The following is a 20,565-nucleotide window of genomic DNA, read 5'->3' on the forward strand; positions in this document are numbered from 1 at the left end:
CACCATGAACCAGGACCTTTACAGTATCAACATTTGCATGGGAGGATTTGGAAGCAAGGCAGACTAGGATTCCAACAGCTCTGAGAATAGGAATCGGCAATGGTATTTCACTAGTGCATGCAGGCCGATCTGAGAACAGCAGCCAAAACTAATGGATAAGGCAGGACGCAGTTCTTATCTGAATGCAAGAAAGAGGTCTGTAAATGTGCAGACCTTTCTATCCCATGATACTGGAGTCTTTTTAGCCACATAACCTCTTAAAAGTAAACTGAAACTCCTTTCCATGACCCCACACTGAGAAGAAATTGCTGGTTAATAGAGTTCAATTTGAGCAAGATAAGCAGTGAAGCAAAGGAAAGAAACAATCTAGAAGAAAGGGGAAAGGCCAGGTGAGGTGGCTCACACCTGTAATCCCAGCACTTTGGAACACCAAGGCAGGAAGATCACTTGAGGCCAGAGTTCAAGGCTGCAGTGAGCCATGATTGTGCTACTACATTCCAGCCTGACACAGTGGTTTTTTAACCTGTTTTTTAACCTAAATACAGAATTTTACAGTTATTCCTGCCACATTTCTTCTAATTGGTTTTGAAGCTCAGATATTTGATTTTGTTATTCCATGTCTAGGCTGCCCCGTCTAATGTTGTATTATCTGTAAATTTGAAAGCGTACCTCTGTCAGAGTTGTAGTCTACAGTTTATGAACTAACTCCAACTAATATGCACTTGGCCTGCAGAATGTTTTTTGAACTTTGACATATTAACTGTTTAAAAAACTAGTAAATTTCACATAAAAATTTGAGTTTCTTTTATTGGCAAAAATTGGATATCTAGCCTCTAAGGTAATAATATTACCAAAAATAACTGGCCTTCCCCCAGAGGTTCAGAACAGTTGTTAACTTTTGTTAAATAAATCCTGGCTGCTATTCACGATAGAATACTAGATAAAATTGTACATATTGGAAACAGCTCTATCATTAAGTCTACTGGCAGATTGTTTGCTATTGCTTTGATACCACAGTTACCCAAATCACTTGGGGTAGCTTGTAGTTCTAGACCAGGGTGTCCAATCTTTTGGTTTCTCTGGGCCACGTTGGAAGAAGAATTATTGTCTTGGGCCACACATAAAATACACTGACAGTAATAATAGCTGATGAGCTAAAAAAAATTGCGAAAAAATGTCATAATGTTTTTAAAAAGTTTATGAATTTGTGTTGGGCTGCATTCAAAGCTGTCCTGGGCCACGTGCAGGCTGGACAAGCTTGTTTTAGATTGTCTCAAATTTGATCACTGACTTGAAGCCAATTGCATGTTATTTGGCTAAAAGACATATACACATACACACACTTAGATATACATATATGTGCAGGCTTTTCAGACATGGATTATAAATAGGAATATTAAAAATCTGTTTACCAATAAAGCCAAAAGATCCCAAAGACCCTTTCAACATTATTATAAAAACTTTAATGAACCTTTAAGAAATTAAAATACTGGTTTATCTAGCTTACTTGTATCTTATCTGCAAGGATCTCATGAGAGAACTCCAGATACACTATACAATATACCTTAACATTTATTGTCTACTAGGATAGGCATTGTGTGTTAGTTTAGTTCTCACAATAGTACCGACGTGGAACTATTATCTCCATATTACAATTGAAGAAACTTCATGATGAGAAATTAAGTACCTTATCCAAAGTTATTTATATAAATCTAGCATTGGTTTGATTTATCTGTTTTGAAACCTGATCTTTTTATTTTGTTTGTTTGTTTATGTATTTATTTATTTACTTTTTGAGACAGAGTCTCCCTCTGTTGCCCAGGCTGGAGTGCAGTGGCGTCATCTTGGCTCACTGCAACCTCTGTCTCCCAGATTCGAGCGATTCTCACACCGCAGCCTCCTGAGTAGCTGGAATTACAGGCGTGTGCCACCATGCCTGGCTAATTTTTATAATTTTAGTAGAGATGGGGTTTCACCATGTTGGCCAGGCTGGTCTCAAATTCCTGACCTCAAGTGATCCACCTGCCTCGGCCTCCCAAAGTGCTGGGATTATGACGTGAATCACCATGCCCGGCCTAAAAATTGATATTATAATAGGGTAGCTTTTTTTTATTTGTTTTATTCCTTAGAGATCCTTGTTCTAATATGAATGATTCTAATATGAATCCTTCTTCTTAATGACCCATTTCTGTAATCTTACAGGCACCTCTTCTATTGTCTGTGATCACTGATGGTGACAATGGGACACTGTAAATCTTTCCAGTGCCCTGGAATAGAAATCTCAGCTCATATACTATATAAATCCTATCTTAGTTTTCACTTTGACATTAAATAGTTCAATCAGAATAATTGAACAGAATTATATCAGTCCCTTAATTGTGCCTAACGATACAGAGAATGTGTTTCTGTACATACTTCAAATGGTATCTTATGGACTGGAGTGGAACACCATTGTCATTTTAAAAGCCTAATAATAGCTAACCTTTAAGAATTTCTGGGACCTGCATTAATGGTCTTAAATACACTATTTCACTTAATCCTGACAACAAATCTTAAAGATATAGATACTATTTATAGGTAAGGAAATTGAATCTTCAAGAGGTTAAGCATTTTATTATCCAGATAAAATCATCTGCTGACTGTTGAGTTGGGTTATAAACAAGGTCTGAGCCCAGAAGCGGAACTCTAACCGCTCTGTTTTCCTGTCATTTTAAGAAATCCCTTTAAATAGATTGTTCTTAGGGTGATAAAATAGATATTACACTCAGTTCACCCTTTTACAATTCCTAAGTGTACAGTTCTATGACATTAAGAACATTCACGGCTGGGTGCGGTGGCTCATGGCTGTAAACCCAGCACTTGGGAGGCTGAGGCAGGCAGATCATTTGAGGTCAGGAGTTCAAGACCAGCTTGGCCAACATGATGAAACCTCCTCTCTACTAAAAATGTAAAAATTAGCTGGGCGTGGTGGTGGGCACCTGTCATCCCAGCTACTCGGGAGGCTGAGGTAGGGAGAATTGTTTGAACCCAGGAGGCAGAAGTTGCAGTGAGCCTAGATTGTGCCACTGTACTCCAGCCTGGGCGACAGACTGTCTCAAAAAAAAATAAATAACAAAACAAAAAAAATCACATTGATGTATAGCATTTACCACCATTTCATCTTAAGAACTTTTTCATCTTCCCTAACTGCAATTCTGTATTCATACATTTTTTAAATGTTAAATTATTATTTATATCCACAATAGATCAATGGACAACCTTGATGTTACATTGATTTATACTTATATACCATCATAATAAATAAACCATAACTGGTTCCAAGAGTTCCTAACAATTTAAGCTTCTTAGCACATAAGAACTCTCCCTGGGCTTTACAATAAGTAGTATAGCACGTTCACGAAATCTTTGTGGCCAAGTTACGTGCCCAGTTGATTTGGTTAGTTCACTCATATAAGCCATGTTACTGTGAAGAGATTGACCAGGCAAAGCTGAGTGTGGTGGCATACATCTTTAGCCCCAGCTACTCAGGAGACCAAGATGGGAGGATCTGTTGAGCCTATGAGTTTAAGGCCAGCCTGGGCAACATAGTGAGGTCTTGTTTCTTTAAAAAAAAAAAAAAAAAATTGACCAGAATTAATTGTTTATTCAGTTAATGGGTTAGCTCAATGAAACTCTGGAACTAGAAACCATAGGAGAGCCTGTAGAGCCTGCAGTATGTTATCTGTAATCTCTTCTGTGTTACTAATTCCTTATTCGTGGGGATAGATTTGCTGGTTCGAGATATCTAAGGCAAAAGCTTGTCCAGCCTACAGCCCACGGGCCACATGCAGCCCAGGACAGCTTTGAATGCAGCCCAACACACATTTGTACACTTTCTTAAACAGTATGAAATTTTTTTGATTTTTTTTTTTTGTTTGTTTGTTTTTAGCTCATCAGCTATATTAGTGAATTTTATGTGTGGCCCAAAACAATTCTTCCAGTGTGGCCCAGGGAAGCCAAAAGATTGGACACCTCTGCAATCACTCAGTTCCAACTCTGCAGACTAAAATGGATGATGAAATCGGATACTCTGCATTTCATTTATCTGTCAAATATTTTTTGAGCGTTTTTTAAAACTGTGCATTACTGTCTTGACAGTATTTGCTGAAAGCTTAGGCTATGATGCTGCTAAATTTTGGTCATTTAAAACTATTACCACATCTATCAGATAATGTAAAAAATTTTGTTCAATCAGTAATTAAAATTTCTGGTATTTCTGATATTTATGGGTAGCAATTCAAGTTAGATTTGAAATCCAAAGAACTTCCAGAAATGGGCAGTGGGATCATCATTACAAAGAGATTTTTTTCTTTCTATTAAATATTTCTGGAATGGCTCCTATGTGCCAGGCACTATGCTAGTCATTAGGGAATATGATGATGCACATGATACATCATCACTCCTGTTCTCTTGGAGTTTACAGTCTAGTTGACATGTATGAAATGTATATAATGACTTAAAAAGTATTTAAAATACACCTGTTTTTTACAGGTCCTCAATGTAGCTGCAGAAAAGATACACATAAATAAGTTAACATGTAATATGGGCCCTCAGTAAAATAGAGGGATGAAAAAAGGCTATGAAAATGAGGGGAAAATTGTAAAAATAATGTGAATCCATGTTTAAATTGTTTTTTTACTACATATAGTTGGCTCAAGCTATGAGTGTATATATGTGTAAATATAGTGTTTTTTTGTATATTTCACTATTGTGTGCTATTTTTATAAAACAAGTTGCCACTGTTTTCTTTTGTAGACCAGCTGGTGGGAGTGACAAGTGGACAGCAACAGCTTGTGACTGTCTTTCATTGTACCTGACTGGAGCTGTAGCAACTATAATCTTACAGGTGGATAGTGAGGTAACAAGTTACAAGAGATATGTGCTGATGATCTCATTAGTGTTTCCATCAATTCCATTTGTTTTCTTTCTTGTAGAGAAAATAGCAGCCAACTATTTGGATTTTGTTACAAATTTTGTTGCTTTTATTTCAAAGTATAAGAGGCATATATCTTTTCAGACCACTTCAACAATATTCTTTGCTTTCTTTTTTCTAATTTAAATGTTTTATTACGTTAATGAGTATAATTTTCTTTAATTCATTTTATTTTTACTATTTATGTGCTTTCTCCAGTTTTATACCTTTTTCCGTATGAAGCAGAATATATGTTTTGTAGTTCTTTCGCTTTTTGTAGGAGAAAAAAGGCACACCTTGGAAAATATATTTTGATTCTCTACTTTACAGAGAATACAAGAGAATAAAGAAACTTGTTAACTGATGTTGTATTCCTCACTTCCCAACTCCCCATTCTGTGACTGGAAAAAAGTTTCCAGTTTGATGTTTTTTCTTTAATTTCACCTTGACATTGAGGTCTTCCTGATGCGTTTCACAGAATAACTCTCTGTGCCACTCTCTTCCATGCTGTTTGCTTTTTTTGAGATGGAGTTTCACTCTTGTGGCCCAGGCTGGAGTGCAATGGCGCAATCTCGGCTCACGGCAATCTCCGCCTCCCGGGTTCAGGGGATTCTCCTGCCTCAGCTTCCTGAGTAGCTGAGACTACAGGCATGTGCCACCACGCCTGGGTAATTCCATATTTTCTGTAAAGACGGGGTTTCTCCATGTTGGTCAGGCTGGTCTCAAACTCCCGACCTCAACTGATCCGCCTGCCTTGGCCTCTCGAAGTGCTGGGATTACAGGCATGAGCCACCGCACTCGGCCCAGTGCTATTTTTTGATGTGTTTGGATATCAAAATTACTCAGTTGGGAATATTTCTTGCTTAAATAAATGTAGAAGAAATGCCTGTGAAATGTACATTGTTTATATGAAGATTTCATTTTGGTGTTTCATATTTACTCTGCTCTTAAATCACTGCAGGAAAACAACACAACATGGCCATTACCTGTGAAAATTTTCTGCAGAGATGAAAAAGGAGAGCGTGTCGATGTTTCTAAATATTTGATTAAAAAGGGTTTGGCTTTGAGAGAAAGGAGGTATAGACTTTTTAAAAAAATTTTGACATCAGTTTGTGATGAATGCCTCTGAGTTGCATGTGCAAATCTCCTTACTTGTGCTTTCAAGTCTGAATTGCATCTTGTTTGCTCTTAAGGATTTATAAACTGACCCTGAGGAGCCAGCTCAGAAATAGATTCCTTCAGTATTGCTCATTTCATTATTCAGGCACATCAGTTCTTGCACACTTAAGCCCCTTTACTGACATACTTTTATTATTTCCCCTCACCTTTGACATTTACACTGTAAACCAAAGAAAAAGAACAATGTAGTGGATACCAGATCTGAGCCCTTTGGTATCCTTTGCTTAAACATAAATGTGCAGGCTTTATTTTAGAAATTCTGGTAGGTATATACCTACTGGATGTATTTGTATGAAATGTAAATGTATTTATATGAAACAGGATGAGTAACAAATAAGTAATTGAACAGTATTTATATTTAAAGATCCTTTCCGGTTCAGTGTTTGGAGTTTAAGCACCTTTGGTCCAGGGACAGGATCAGGATATGGTTGTGACCCTAGCTTAATCTTGTCTCTCTCTTTCTTTCTTTCCTTTTTTTCTTTTTTTGAGACAGAGTCTTGCTCTGTTGCCCAGGCTAGAGTGCAGTGGCGTGATTTCGGCTCACTGCAAGCTCTGCCTCCTGGGTTCACACCATTCTCCTGCCTCAGCCTCCCAAATAGCTGGGTCTACAGGTGCTCGCCACCACGCCTGGCTGATTTTTTGTATTTTTAGTAGAGACAGGGTTTCACTGTGTTAGCCAGGATGGTCTTGATCTCCTGACCTCGTGATCCGCCCACCTCAGCCTCCCAAAGTGCTGGGATTACAGGCATGAGCCACCGCGCCAAGCCTCTATTCTCTCTCTTTCCAGAGACATAGAGGTATGTTGGAATTGGAGACACAAGTCCCAAGTAGCCACTTTGTACCATACGTGGCCAGATCACCATAGATGTGTTTGCCTTAACTTATATCTTACCTTATTCAGAACAAGGACCCCAGTCCTGATGAAATGGAAAGAGAATTTGAAGTCAGAAAGAAAGTGGGACATGAGGCTAGATATGGGAGATGCGGCCTGGGTTGCCCGGGCTTTGGCATACAACTAATTGCTTTGACTTTAGGCCAAAGCAATTCCTTGATAGAAGAAATGTTAGAATGGAAAATGCTAGGCAAGTTAATACTGCTGACATTGTCTGCTACCAGTTGTTACATTCTTTACTGTTTTTGTAGACTAAAACTACTAGCTATCTTAAGGCAGCGGTGGGTTGGGGGACTGGCGGGGTATTTGAGGAATTATGTGGCTGTTTCGTCAATACTTTGTTTCCCTTTATTGATTGATTGGTTGATTGATTGAGACAGAGTCTCGCTCTATTGCCAAGGCCTGAGTGCAGTGCTGTGATGTCAGCTCACTGCAACCTCTGCCTCCTGGGTTCAAGCGATTCTCACACCTCAGCCTCCCAAGTAGCTGGGATTACAGGCATGTGCCACCATGCCCGGCTAATTTTTGTATTTGTAGTAAAGACAGGGTTTCACCATGTTGGCCAGGCTGGTCTCGAACTCCTGACCTCAGGTGGTCTTCCCGCCTCAGCCTCCCAAAGTGCTGGGATTATAGGCGCAAGCCACCATGCCCGGCCTTTATTTCCTTTTAAAAGTACAGGAGATGAGAAGAAATAGAAACTTGCCATAATTCCCCTAAAACACAGTCAATATTAATATTTCCTTCTAAGGTTTTATTTTTTTGTACAATAGGGGTACCTATTTTTTTTTAATTGGAAGAGAATAATATAAAGTAGAAAAACTGAGTAAATATAGCATATTACCACTAACACCTAATATATGAATAGTACTTTATTGTTTTTTAAGAGACTCATGTTTTCTTTGTATTTATGGATGCTAATAGCTTACCAGATGTCTGTTCTATGTGTGGACTAAATTGATAAATTGAAATCATCTTAAAGGTGTTGTATCTTCTAGTAATATTGAATTCATTGTACAATACTTGATATATACACACGAAATTTTAAGAGAGCATAGTCTGTAAATATAGAAATTTAAAACATTTACTTAAATTTTTATTGCTTTTTCTCATCAGTCTCATAATTTAAAGTAGTTTTAATTTTAACTTAAGTTATGCTAGTTTTTATGTAACAAATTAGAGCAAATATTTTCTTTCAATTTCATGTATATCTGAAGGATTCTTTTTATGTTGTTTTACCCAGAATTTTATATTTGCTCATGTTTAGATGTGTTCTTTTTTGGATGTTACAGAATTAATAAATTAGATAACAGCCATTCATTATCTGAGAAGTCTCTGGAAGTCCCCCTGGAACAAGAAGATTCAGTAGTTACTAACTGTATTAAAACTAACTTTGACCCTGACAAGAAAACTGCTGACATAATCAGTGAACAGAAAGTATCTGAATTTCAGGAGGAAATTCTAGAACCAAGAACCGCTAGAGGGTATAAACCACCAGCTATTCCTAACATGAAAGTATTTGAGGCAACAGTCAGCTGTGTTGGTGATGATGGAACTATATTTGTGGTACCTAAACTATCAGGTGAGACTTTGTATGTTATGTAGGCTCTAGAACGACAGGGATTGAAATACTGTGGGCAGCCTCTTTGAACGTTATTTTCACAAGGTTGTTAGGAGAACTAAGTGATTTCACACAATGCATGCAAAGTGCTTTTAACACATAAAAATCATTTAGTACAGTTTTTCATTATTCTAACATAGCAGTGTTGTTTAATTATAATTATGTGAGTGCTATTCTCAGTATAAGAAGAAAGGAATTTGGAATTTTCATTTCCCACTATTATGGCAGATTGAACAACTCTCCCAAATAAGTCAGATCAGATGCCAATTTTTTAAAAATTAACGTTTACTGAGTTGGCATGAAAGTAAAGAACATACCAAGCTCCAAAACAAAGTGAAATCACACACTGGGCGGTAAGCATGTGCCAAAGAAGGCAATCACTCTAGAGTTGCTTCATAACTGTAGAACCTTGAGCAACTTTGATAACTACACGAAGTTAAAGAAAAAGGAAATAAAGGTCCAGGCCCTTTTACTCACAGTGGGAAATGTAGTAGGAATTCCTCACATGGAGATGGGATCCCAAAGGATGATGCCCACAGTGGGTCAATGTGCTGATCACATTAAAAATGACTAAAAGAGTTCAAATGAATTTTTTAAAGTTACTATAAAATGTTATTAATGTGAAAGAGTATAAAATGTATTATTTAAATAACAACATTAAGATGAGTAGCCATATACACATTGCCCATGATAAGAAGCAGCATCACCAGAACCTAAGCAGACTTGTGTGGCCCCACTTGGTCATGTCTCCTGTTTTGCCACCCACGATATAGCCACTTATCTGAATTTGCTAATTATCATTTCCTGTGTGCATCACTAAACAAATTTTTTAGGTTTTCCATCTTTCAAACTTTATGTAACCAGAACCAAAATGTACATATTCTTTTGTGACTTTTCATCAAATTGTTTGAGATTTGTCCACCTTGGTGCATCTCACTATATTTCATTCATTTTTTAATGAATTAATTCCTTTTTTAAATGAATTAACAGCATTTCCATGAATGATTATATCTCAGTATCTGTTCTATTGATGGACACGTATGTTTCTAGATTTTCTGTGATTACAAAAAATCCTACTGTGAACATTCTTGTACCTGTGTCTTGTTACACAGAGGCAAAATTTTTCTCGGGCACATAATCTAGTGAACAGAATTGTTGATCATTGGCCTGGCACGGTGGCTCATGTCTGTCATCCCAGCACTTTGGGAGGCCAAGGTGGGTGGATCACGAGGTCAGGAGTTTGAGACCAGCCTGGCCAACATGATGAAACCCCATCTCTACTAAAAATACAAAAATTAGCTGGGCGTGGTGGCACACACCTGTAATCCCAGCTACTCAGGAGGCTGAGGCAGGAGAATCACTTGAACCCGTGAGGCAGAGGTTGCAGTGAGCCTAGATCATGCCACTGCTTTCCAGCCTAGGCAATAGAGTGAGTGAGACTCCATTTTAAAAAAATGGTGGATCATTTCTAGGTAATGTCAAATTGTTTTTCAAAGTTGTTTGTAACAGTTTACACTCATCACCGCCAGTGCATGAAGAGTCTCATTACCCCACATCCTTGCTAACACTTAGTAAGGTCAGATTAAGTTCTACCAATCCTAGTGGATGTGAAATTGTCTCTCACTATGGCTTTAATAAATATTTCCTTCTTATGGGGTAGACATCATTTCTTGTATTTGAGTCATTTGTATTTCTGTGGTTTTGGAATGCCTGTCCATGTCTTCGCTTACTTTCCATTAAGTCATTGCTTTCTGATTCATAGTTCTTAATATATCCTGAATACTTACCCTTCTTGGTTTTTATGTGTTCCAGATATTTTCTCTCAGTTTCTTACTTGTCTTTTCAGTGTCTTTTGGGAGTTTCTGGATGAACAGAAGGTCTTAATGTAATTTTATCAATCTTCTTTGTTTTTTGGTTTTGTATCTCATTTTAAATCCTTTCTTGGGCCAGGCACAGTGGTTCATGCCTATAATCCCAGCACTTTTGAGAGGCCTAGGTGGGTGGATCACAAGGTCAGGAGTTTCAAACCAGCCTGGCCAATATGATGAAACCCGGTCTCTACTAAAAATACAAAAATTAGCTGGGCGTGGTGGCGGGCACCTGTAGTCCCAGCTGCTCAGGAGGCTGAGGCAGAAGAATCGCTTGAACCCGGGAAGTGGAGGTTGCAGCTGTGAGCCGAGATTCCGCCACTGCACTCCAGCCTGGGTGACAGATCAATAGTCCATCTCAAAAAAAAAAAAAAATCCTTTCTTACTGTGATACCAGAAAGCTATTTCATTAGATGATCTTGTAAAAAGTGTTTATGGTTTTAGTTTTTACATAATGTATAAGCTATCCTGGAATTGAGTTTTTGGTAGATACGGAAAAGAGATCCAGTTTTTTTTAATAGGTTTAGTCAGTAGTCCCAGCTCATCTGCTTAATGCTCCACACATTCCCCACTGATCTGCAGTGCCAACTTTGTCAAAGATTAAGATTCCATATGTGTGTGAGTTGTTTCTGAATTTTCTGTTCTGTGTTAATGCTATTTATCCCTACACCAACACCAGTTTTTTCCTGAATATAGCCTATACTACTTTTACTATGTATACAAGTTACTTTGTTGTATATCCTGTAACGCTTGAAATCCACTGGATTTCTTGTTCTTCTTTAGGTGCATCTTGGCTCCTTAAATCGTGTGTTTTCTTCACTATACCCTGTTGTTTCTGTGGGACACACTGTGTGCAGAGTGTTGCAAGGTCACAAAGCAAAGGCAAAGTTAGGCTAGAGATGAGGAAGGGTAACTTTTTTGAGAAACGCTGCAAACCCCATGGCTTTGGAAATATAGATAGATATGGACAGGAAAAAAACACTGGAAGACGTTTTTAGAGTTAGGAGCTTTAGGGAAAGAACTTGTACAGAGGTAGGCATAGATAAGACAAAGGGGTTCAGCCTGGCTGGAAGAATAGAAGTAATGAAGTTTGGTAAGAATAAGGGAGTTAGGTATATGATGAAGTAGTTGTGTTTTTAGCATCATGATATATGAGGGCTGCCACTCAGTATTTTACTCTTTCCTCCATGATTTCAGTATTTTTGTGCATCTGTAAACCTTGGGATCCTTGAGAATATAAAAATCCTGGAGCCCCATTTTTTTGTATACCTGAGAGTGGCAATGGCACATGTGGTTGGCAGAATTTAGAACTTAGGCCACCAGTGATGATATAGACATCCTCAGTACTCTCCCATCATGGAAGAGAAGCAACATGAAACCAGCTTTATAGGCTGCTAAAATGACTGTTAGATCAGGACTAGCATAAATTAACCTGCTTTCCACCATTGTGTCTCCCTTATTTTCCTCACCTTGGGACTAAGATGCTGGAGATGTGGGTAGAGGGTTTCCAGATTTGTAAGACCTGTCACTTAGACAAGTTTGGAGGCTCTCTATGAAAACAGAATGCAGGCTGGGTGCGGTGGCTCACACCTGTAATCTCAGCACTTTAGGTCAAGGCGGGAAGATTGCCGAAGCCCAGGAGTTCGCGACCAGGCTGGGCAACATGGTGAGACCCCATCACTACAAAACATGCAAAAATGAGTTGGGCATGGTGGTGCATGCCTTGGGTCTCAGCTACTCAGGAAACCGAGGTAGGAGGATTGCTTGAGCCCAGGAGGTCAAGGCTGTAGTGAGCTGCGTTCATGCCACTGAACTCCAGCCCGGGTAGCAGAGTGACACCTTGTCTCATTTTCTAAAAATAAAATAAATACAGAAGTTTATATTTCTTGAGAATGAGAAAAGAAATCACAACAAATGACTGGAACTTTAGGAACCTTTGAGAATATTCAGGTCCCTCCTGAGATTTTTAGGCTTGTGTGCAAATGCTTCCTGACTATAACCTGGGCCCATCGGAGTAGTTGATAACTGTAGCACTCGTAGGGCTTAGTGTCATTAGCTCCTAGTTAGTACCTGTGGATAAGGGTATGGTAGCTGTGAATTTACTGAAAATTTTCTCTCATTTGTTGATCTCCTAAATACATTTTTAAATTTGAAAGACAGAATAAAATGGGTACAATTGGCTGTTCTAGAAAAAATAACGTTTGAGACCTGTAGTAATAGTACTTAACCCAGGAACTTTGCTTGACATGTATAAATAGTCATTGTTCAAACTAGTAGCCTGTTATCTGCCAGGCAGTGTGCTGGATGCTTTACATCTAATCTTCCTGCAGTGCTTGATGATGCTGACAGGTACTGTTATTCCCGGAAGATGCTGTTACGCCCAGAATAGGTGGTGTTATTTTGGAAGGATAAACTGAGGCTTATTGGAGGTAAGGGAACTAACCACCCAAGATCACACAACTGAAGCCGTAAGATTGGAATGCTGACTGACTCCAGAGCTTGCCTTCTGTGGTATCCGTTATGGATATATGTGGAAATCATGGGCCAATTAGCAATAAAAGCAAAATTGAAATTTTAATTTGTATCCCCATCATTATACTGTATCTGAGCATCAAGTAATATATAACCTGTGTTCTGTTTTACTTAGGGCTGTCAAACTGACCCTATTTTGAATTGGTAGTACTTTCATATTAGGCTAGCTGGTATGTATTTAGAGCTCCTTATGATGTTTGTACTCTCAAAATATAAGCAAAGATCATAATATTGTTTATATGCTATTACTAGTATGTTTTAAAACGCACACAGATTTTTACCAAAGTTCTGTTTTGGAGACTGATTTTTAACTGTACTACTGAAGAGATGAAGTCATTAAATTGACAAATGATAGGGAATTTTCCTTAATGCTTTCTATCCTTAATACTTTTTTTCAGAATTTGAGCTAATCAAAATGACAAATGAAATTCAAAGTAATTTAAAATGCCTTGGTCTTTTGGAGCCTTATTTCTGGAAAAAAGGAGAAGCATGTGCAGTAAGAGGATCCGATACTCTGTGGTATCGTGGCAAGGTGATGGAGGTTGTAGGTGGCGCCGTCCGAGTGAGTCTCATGTTCTTTCATGACTATTCTAAGGTTAAATGCTGTAGCATTAAATAGTCTTTTGCATTTGAACACAAGAAAATTGGATTAAAACATCTTTTGATGAAAATCATGTAGGAACATCAGTTATGTTATACTTTTGTTTGTAATAATTTTTTGTGTTATTTGCAAATATATTTAGTAACCTGAATAAGCAAAAAATAGGGAGGGATTTGATCATTGGTTAATGGATGGACCACTGAGTTACAATTGGTAGCCCTGTTTCCACACATAGTGTTAAGTAAAAGAGTGTTTTCCAGTATGTTAAATATCTCACTAGCAAATTTGTTTATGGCCCAGCTAGTTTTTCAGAATAACGACTAATTTACCTTTCCAGAATAATGAGATAACTAACACTCAGGTTTCATTCAAAATCTTCAAAAATAGCTATATCCTTTGAAAGATATGTGTGCGTGTGTGTGTGTGTATATATACACGTGTGTGTGTGTGTGTGTTGAAAACTTTAGTTTCAATTGGAGTGAGGGGAGGAAAAGCTTAAGTGAAAAAGTGTTTTGTTTCCACCTGGACAGGAGTTTATTTTCTGTTTGATGATGATACCTAATGATTACATAGCACTTCAGGTTTTTTAGCTTCCTTCACCTATATGCATTTGTATTTTATAATTTGTTTACACTTATCCTAGACATAGATTATTATTCCCATTTTACTAAAAAGAAAATTGAAATTTAGGTTCAGTGACCTGCCAGGGTCACTGGGTAGTAATGCTAGAGTTAATATCCAAGCATCTGATTCCTGAACTTCTGATTCTAAGTCTTACGCTTTTTCTATTGAACTACAAACTTTTAATGGTTTTCATAGAAGTAAAATAGTTTCAAATTTGGGGTGAGTACTTAAACATCTGGATAGTTACAGGGGTTATCCGAGCAACTTGAATGTATGTGCAAAGTGACATACATTCACCTATACATACATTTGAGTTGCTCACATAACCCCTGACCTTTTTTTCTTTACAAAGGTAAAATGAAATTCAGTATTCATCAAGTTATCATACTTCATGAACTTTACATTTGTAGAATCAAAATAAATAAGATGGTGAACTTTTATAAAAACTCTCCTGCTGTCCAAATACCTGTTTATTTTAACTTACTTAAAAGAACTTTGATAGTTTAATCATCACCTTTTATTTTTTTCATGTGGTCAATTTACATTTTTAGTATGCACAATGGATTTTTCATTTCTTAACCTGGTATCTTTTAAAGTTTATCCTGTAATTCACATTAAGAAATAAACATCTCATGAAACCATACCTTAATTATCTGTGAGGTATTCAGACATTTTTGTTTAATTCTATTTTATTTTTTAATGGTAATTGCCAAGCAAATCCAATTAAACAGTCATATGTTCATTTCGTTATGTTGGGACAGAAGAAATAGTTTATTGGCATTCCTTATTCTTAAGACAATTTAGAAATTGAATTATCAAAATTAAAGCATTTCAAAAAGGGATTGTTCTTGAGGAATTTATAAATCCAATAAAACCCAGTTTTTTTCAAAAAAAGTCTGATGGGTTATGTGTAAGAAAACCTTTTTTACCATGAGGTTTGATACACTATCGGAAGAGGGAGTAAATACAGTATTGCTTTTTTTTCCTGGGAATTTTAAAAATCCATATTTTGAACATCTCATGATGTCTTTTATTTTTTTTGAAACAAGTTCTTTCTCTGTCACCAGGCTTAGAGTGCAGTGGCACAGTCACAGCTCATTGTAGCCTTGACCTCCCGGGCTTAGGCAATCCTCCCACCTCAGCATCCTGAGTAGCCGGGACTACAGGCCCACAACCACAGCTAGCTGATTTTGGTATTTTTGGTAGAGATGGGGTCTTGCCATGTTCCCAAGGCTAGTCTCAAACTCTTGGGCTCAAGCAATCCACCTACCTCTGGCTCCCAAAGTGCTGGGATTACAGGCATGAGCCACCAAGCCTGGCCTATCTTTTTACTTTTTTTTCAAATAACAGGAAATTCCCTTTGTCCCCTAGCTTTTAACAATAAATTTTAACTGTGAATTTTATTTGGCCTGTTTCAGGTACAATATTTAGATCATGGATTCACTGAAAAGATTCCACAGTGCCATCTTTACCCTATTTTGCTGTATCCTGATATACCCCAGTTCTGTATTCCTTGTCAGCTCCATAATACCACACCTGTGAGTACATAATAATTTGTGGGATGATTAATTTTAAATATTAGTTTTTACTAATTTTTTTTAGAAATATTTAGAATGTAAAATGAAATTTCAGTTGTAACAAAAAAGTAATACAACACCAACAAATAAATTGCTAAGACAGCTAAACAGCCTTTATGAAGACAGTTACAAAATTAAACTGAAGGCTGTAAAACATGTGAATAAATGAAGAGATAATGTTCATAAGTGGGAAGGTATAAGATTGCGAAAGTTTATTTTTTTATCAAATGAAATTACAACAAACTTGAAGCTGGAGATCAGATAAAAGAGTGCCTTATTCTGTTTTGCTGTGTAACAAATTAAGCTGAGACATAGTGGTCTAAAACAACAATAAACTTTCATTATCTCATACCGTTTCTGTGGTTCAGGGATTAGGAGTGGCTTAGCTGGGTTTTTTTGACAGAGGATCTGTATTAGTCCATTTTCACACTGCTGTAAAGATACTACGTAGCTAAACCTGGGTAATTTATGAAGAAAAGAGGGTTAATTGACTCACAGTTCTCTGTGGTTGATGAGGCATTAGGAAACTTAGACAGTTGTTGTGGAAGGTGAAGGAGAAGCACATACCTTCTTCACAAGGTTGCAGGAGAAAAAGAGATTGAAGGGGAAACTGCCAAACTCTTTCAAAACCGTAGCTCTGTGAGAACTCAGTCAGCATGGGGGAAGCTGCCCCATGATCCAGTCCCCTCCCACCAGGTTCCTCTCTCCACACATGGGGATCACAGTTCAAGATAAGATGTGGGTGGGGACACAGCCAAACCGTATCATGGTCCCTTCTGATACTGCCATCAAGATGTCCACCATAAGTGTAGTCACCTGAAGGATCAGCTGGGGACAGAGGGTCCACTTGAGATGGTTGATGCACATTGCTTTGGCAGGAAGCCTCACTTCCTTTCCATGTGAACCTCTCAGTGCATAAAAACGTAACAATCACTATTCCTTAATGAATACACACTGCAGGTCTTGTACAAGCACTGCATTGGCATACTGGTCTTTTAAAAAAGTTTTACATGTAATATTTTTAAATGTAGGATGTGTGTGTGTTTTCTCACCTCTGGCTGAACAGGTTTATATTTTTAAAGCATAAAATGAGTACTCAAATTATTCATTTTTAAATGTTTTTATCATGTACCTATGATATTCTCTGAGAACTGCTTGTGTATTTTGTACTACTCTCCGATATTATTTGTTTATGGCTACTTTTGTATATCTTAATTTGCTTCCTGATCTTATTTTATGAAAGCATAAAAGAATCTGAGTTTATTAATCCCAAATAGGTTGGGAATGTCTGGCAACCAGATGCAATAGAAGTTCTTCAACAACTGCTTTCAAAGAGAGAGGTGGACATTCACATCATGGTAATTTAAAGTATATATAGGTGGTATAAATTATTTGCCATAAAATATTATAATTAACATAATTTGAGGGATATTTTTGATAAGCAATGGTATATACCTTCTTGTGGTGAATTACTTGTTAGCATAAAAGAAACTACCAGTTTGGTTCCTAGGCTTGCTTTAAATAAGCCTGATTTTGAACAAGCTCCTGAGAACTTTCATAACCATTAAAGTCACTAATATGAAAGATTCTTTGTTAACAGCTTGTTTTGTTACAGGGAGCAGTATTAAATTGTTGGGCATGTTTATATGTAGCAGTTTCCAAGATGGTGCGGAACACTCAGCACTGTCTTAGGTACAGGCAGTTCAGGGAGTCTATCACGATCTGTGTCCTCAAAGCACATATCTGGTTAGTGCAACAAGACAAAAACCTAGAACATTTGCACTACAAAGTAACATGCCAAGAGCCAAGTGATTGGTTAAAAAAAAAAAAATTGGTAAATGTAATAGGAATTTAGAGATTGTGAGAATTGAGGTAGCCCTTAAAGATAGTAATGTTCTCCTGACTGGGGAAATGAAATGCACAAAGGTACAGAGAGACGTTTTAGGGAAAGGGTATAACTGTTTGACTCGAATAGTGGAGGTTTTGTGAGGAGTAGTGGTAGTGAATAGCATTCAGGAGAGGTAGGGGCCAGTTGGCGAGGTTGGTAGGGACAGCCTCAGTGGAGGTTTCTGAGCAGTGAGGTAATGAGATCAACCTGCAGCTACTATGTTTGCAGGACCCGAGTGGGAAGATATATGGTAAGGAAAGTATTTCTGTATTAAAGGATGATGATAGAGTGATAAAAACCTAAAGGAGGCACAGACTCACTTAAATAAGAAAGTAGCTTTTGTTAGTACTGAGAGTCCCTCCCTGGTTACTTAGTCTCCATGGCAAGTCGCTGAAATATGGTAGAGATTGAAATTTTTAGTTTGTCTAGACAGCTTTCATTGCTGTTTCGCTTGACACAGAAGAACAGCTTGTGGTATAGCAAAGGCTGCCAGGTGTCTCAGAGACCATGAATGTGCATTCTTCACAACCCAACTGACAGCAGGCCTTGCCCAGACTCACTCCTCTCACTTGTACACAAAGGGAGATGCTGACCGAGGGCCTCTTAGGTGCTAACCTCTGCTGTAGGTCTGGACACACAGCTGGGGGGCTCAGCAGTAAGAAATCTGTGCCTTTCTAAAGCTTCCATTTCAGTGGTGGGAAAGAGAAAATAAACTATGAGGAATATTAGATAGTGATGGGTGCTAAGAGAAAAAAAACAAAGCAGGAAAGGCTGATAGGAATGGCATGGCTAGGGAGGAGGTTCCACTTTAAACATGCATCTGGGAAGATGTCACTGCAAAGGTAACATTTGAGTCAAGACCCTAAAATGGTTAGAGGACAGACCACATGGGTGCAGGGAGAAGAGTGCTGAGGCAGGAGCAGGGCTAGACAGGAGGGGACTGCATTGGCAGAAGACTGAATGATAAGAAGAGATAGGACAAGATCTGCTGGGAGGCAGCAACCATAATTCAGTGAGGAGCAGTAAAACAGTGAGGAGCAGTGAGTTTGGACAAAGGTGGTATCAGTGGAAATGAAGAGAATTGCTGTGGGTCAGCTTATTAGTTAGGGACACATTCAGTACCCAGTAGACTGTTCCGAGTCCCGCCAATTTTGGATTTTTAAATGAAACTTTATTTCTCCACCTCTGAACGTAACCTTTTCTTTCTCTTTCTACGTAGTGTAATTTGTTAGTATCATCTAAAGGCGATGTATTTGGGAATTGGGATTATATATAACTTAGTTATTTTGTGGTGAATAACTAGAAAACTCTATGGACTTGTAAGTGTATGTCACATAAACCAAAGTAGTAGTATTACTCCCTTATAGCATGTCAAAATACCAGGAAGAAAATTCTTTTTTTTTTTTTTTTTTTTTTTTTTTTTTTTTGAGACGGAGTCTCGCTGTGTCTCCCAGGCTGGAGTGCAGTGGCGTGATCTCGGCTCACTGCAAGCTCCGCCTCCCGGGTCCACGCCATTCTTCCGCCACAGCCTCCCAAGTAGCTGGAAGTACAGGCGTCTGCCACCACGCCCGGCCAGTTTTTTGTATTTTTAGTAGAGACGGGGTTTCACCATGTTAGCCAGGATAGTCTCGATCTCCTGACCTCGTGATCCACCCGCCTCGGCCTCCCAAAGTGCTGGGATTACAGGCTTGAACCACCGCGCCCGGCCAGAAAATTCTATGAAATGAGTCACTAGCCAAACTAGTTAATACTGTTATATTGTCAGAAGCTAAATTTAATATTTGCTGACTATAAAAATGTCATCAAATGGAGTTTATTTTTATAATAATAACCTTTATTGAACTTTAAATAGGAATTACCTAAAAATCCGTGGGAGAAATTGTCTATTCACCTCTATTTTGATGGAATGTCACTTTCTTATTTTATGGCATACTATAAATACTGTACTTCTGAACATACTGAGGAGATGTTGAAAGAAGTAAGTGAACTATTTTTCTATAAAAATCTAAAGTGTAGAACAGACTAGTTAAAATGTCACATTTTGTCTTACACTATGTCTTAAATATGATTCTACATATCTGATCTATTAAGAGAGTCTAGAGGACTTACACATTTTTGCTGAGAAAGATAAATAAGACTGTGTCATGCTTTATAAGTGTCCTGTAAAAGACTTTAATTACATTAAGATTCAATCAGTGTTTCTGTACCTTCAAACCTAGTGTGATGCCCATGCTATTAAGTGTTGTTTGAATGTAGGGATGCACGTTCTAAAATCTCTATAGAATTCAATACCAGAAGAGGGCTCTTGCTCCAGGTCAAATATTTTTTCCTTTTACTTGACACAAAAGCCATGTATTACAAAATTTCTCCCATTTGCCTTCTCACAGGAAACCCAGAGGCACATTTTGAACTTAGCTTCCATTACTGGCTCATTCCTTGCCTGGTGCTTCTGTGGTTTAGTGCTTTAAAAACTATAGCCTGTTACAAGATATGGTTTCACATTTCAAGCTGCTATAAATCTTTTATAGGAATAGATTATGCATCATTATATTTTATATCACAAGATATTTTTATTTCTAGAGTTGCAGTCTACTTTTTAGACTTTTTAATATTCATTTTGGTGATAGTACACAACCAAACATTGGTCCATGGATAAAGAAAACTACTTTCTTCTCTCAAATAGAAATTGTGCTATAACTTTGTACCTGTAATCCTCACTGCCAGCTTTTTCTTTAAAGCAGAGGTGTGGTTGTGGGTGAGTGGGGGTGTGTGTGTGTGTGTGTGTGTAAAAGAGGTTCCGTCCGTTATTAAACAAGTTTTATAAAGATTACTTAG

General features: G+C 37.9%; 1 protein-coding gene across 1 annotated transcript in view; it reads left to right on the top strand.

The window, feature by feature from the left end:
• RNF17 (ring finger protein 17) overlaps positions 1-20,565 on the top strand; it is a 112,753-nt gene that overhangs the window by 78,127 nt on the left and 14,061 nt on the right. The window contains exons 24-30 of the mRNA XM_015120755.3: positions 4,795-4,897; positions 5,913-6,028; positions 8,312-8,601; positions 13,439-13,602; positions 15,684-15,803; positions 17,120-17,200; positions 19,583-19,708. Coding sequence (XP_014976241.2) covers positions 4,795-4,897; positions 5,913-6,028; positions 8,312-8,601; positions 13,439-13,602; positions 15,684-15,803; positions 17,120-17,200; positions 19,583-19,708 — 1,000 coding nt within the window. The remainder of the gene's footprint in view (positions 1-4,794; positions 4,898-5,912; positions 6,029-8,311; positions 8,602-13,438; positions 13,603-15,683; positions 15,804-17,119; positions 17,201-19,582; positions 19,709-20,565) is intronic.

The sequence above is a fragment of the Macaca mulatta genome, chromosome 17 (assembly GCF_049350105.2).
Source record: "Macaca mulatta isolate MMU2019108-1 chromosome 17, T2T-MMU8v2.0, whole genome shotgun sequence".
Lineage (NCBI taxonomy): Eukaryota > Metazoa > Chordata > Mammalia > Primates > Cercopithecidae > Macaca > Macaca mulatta.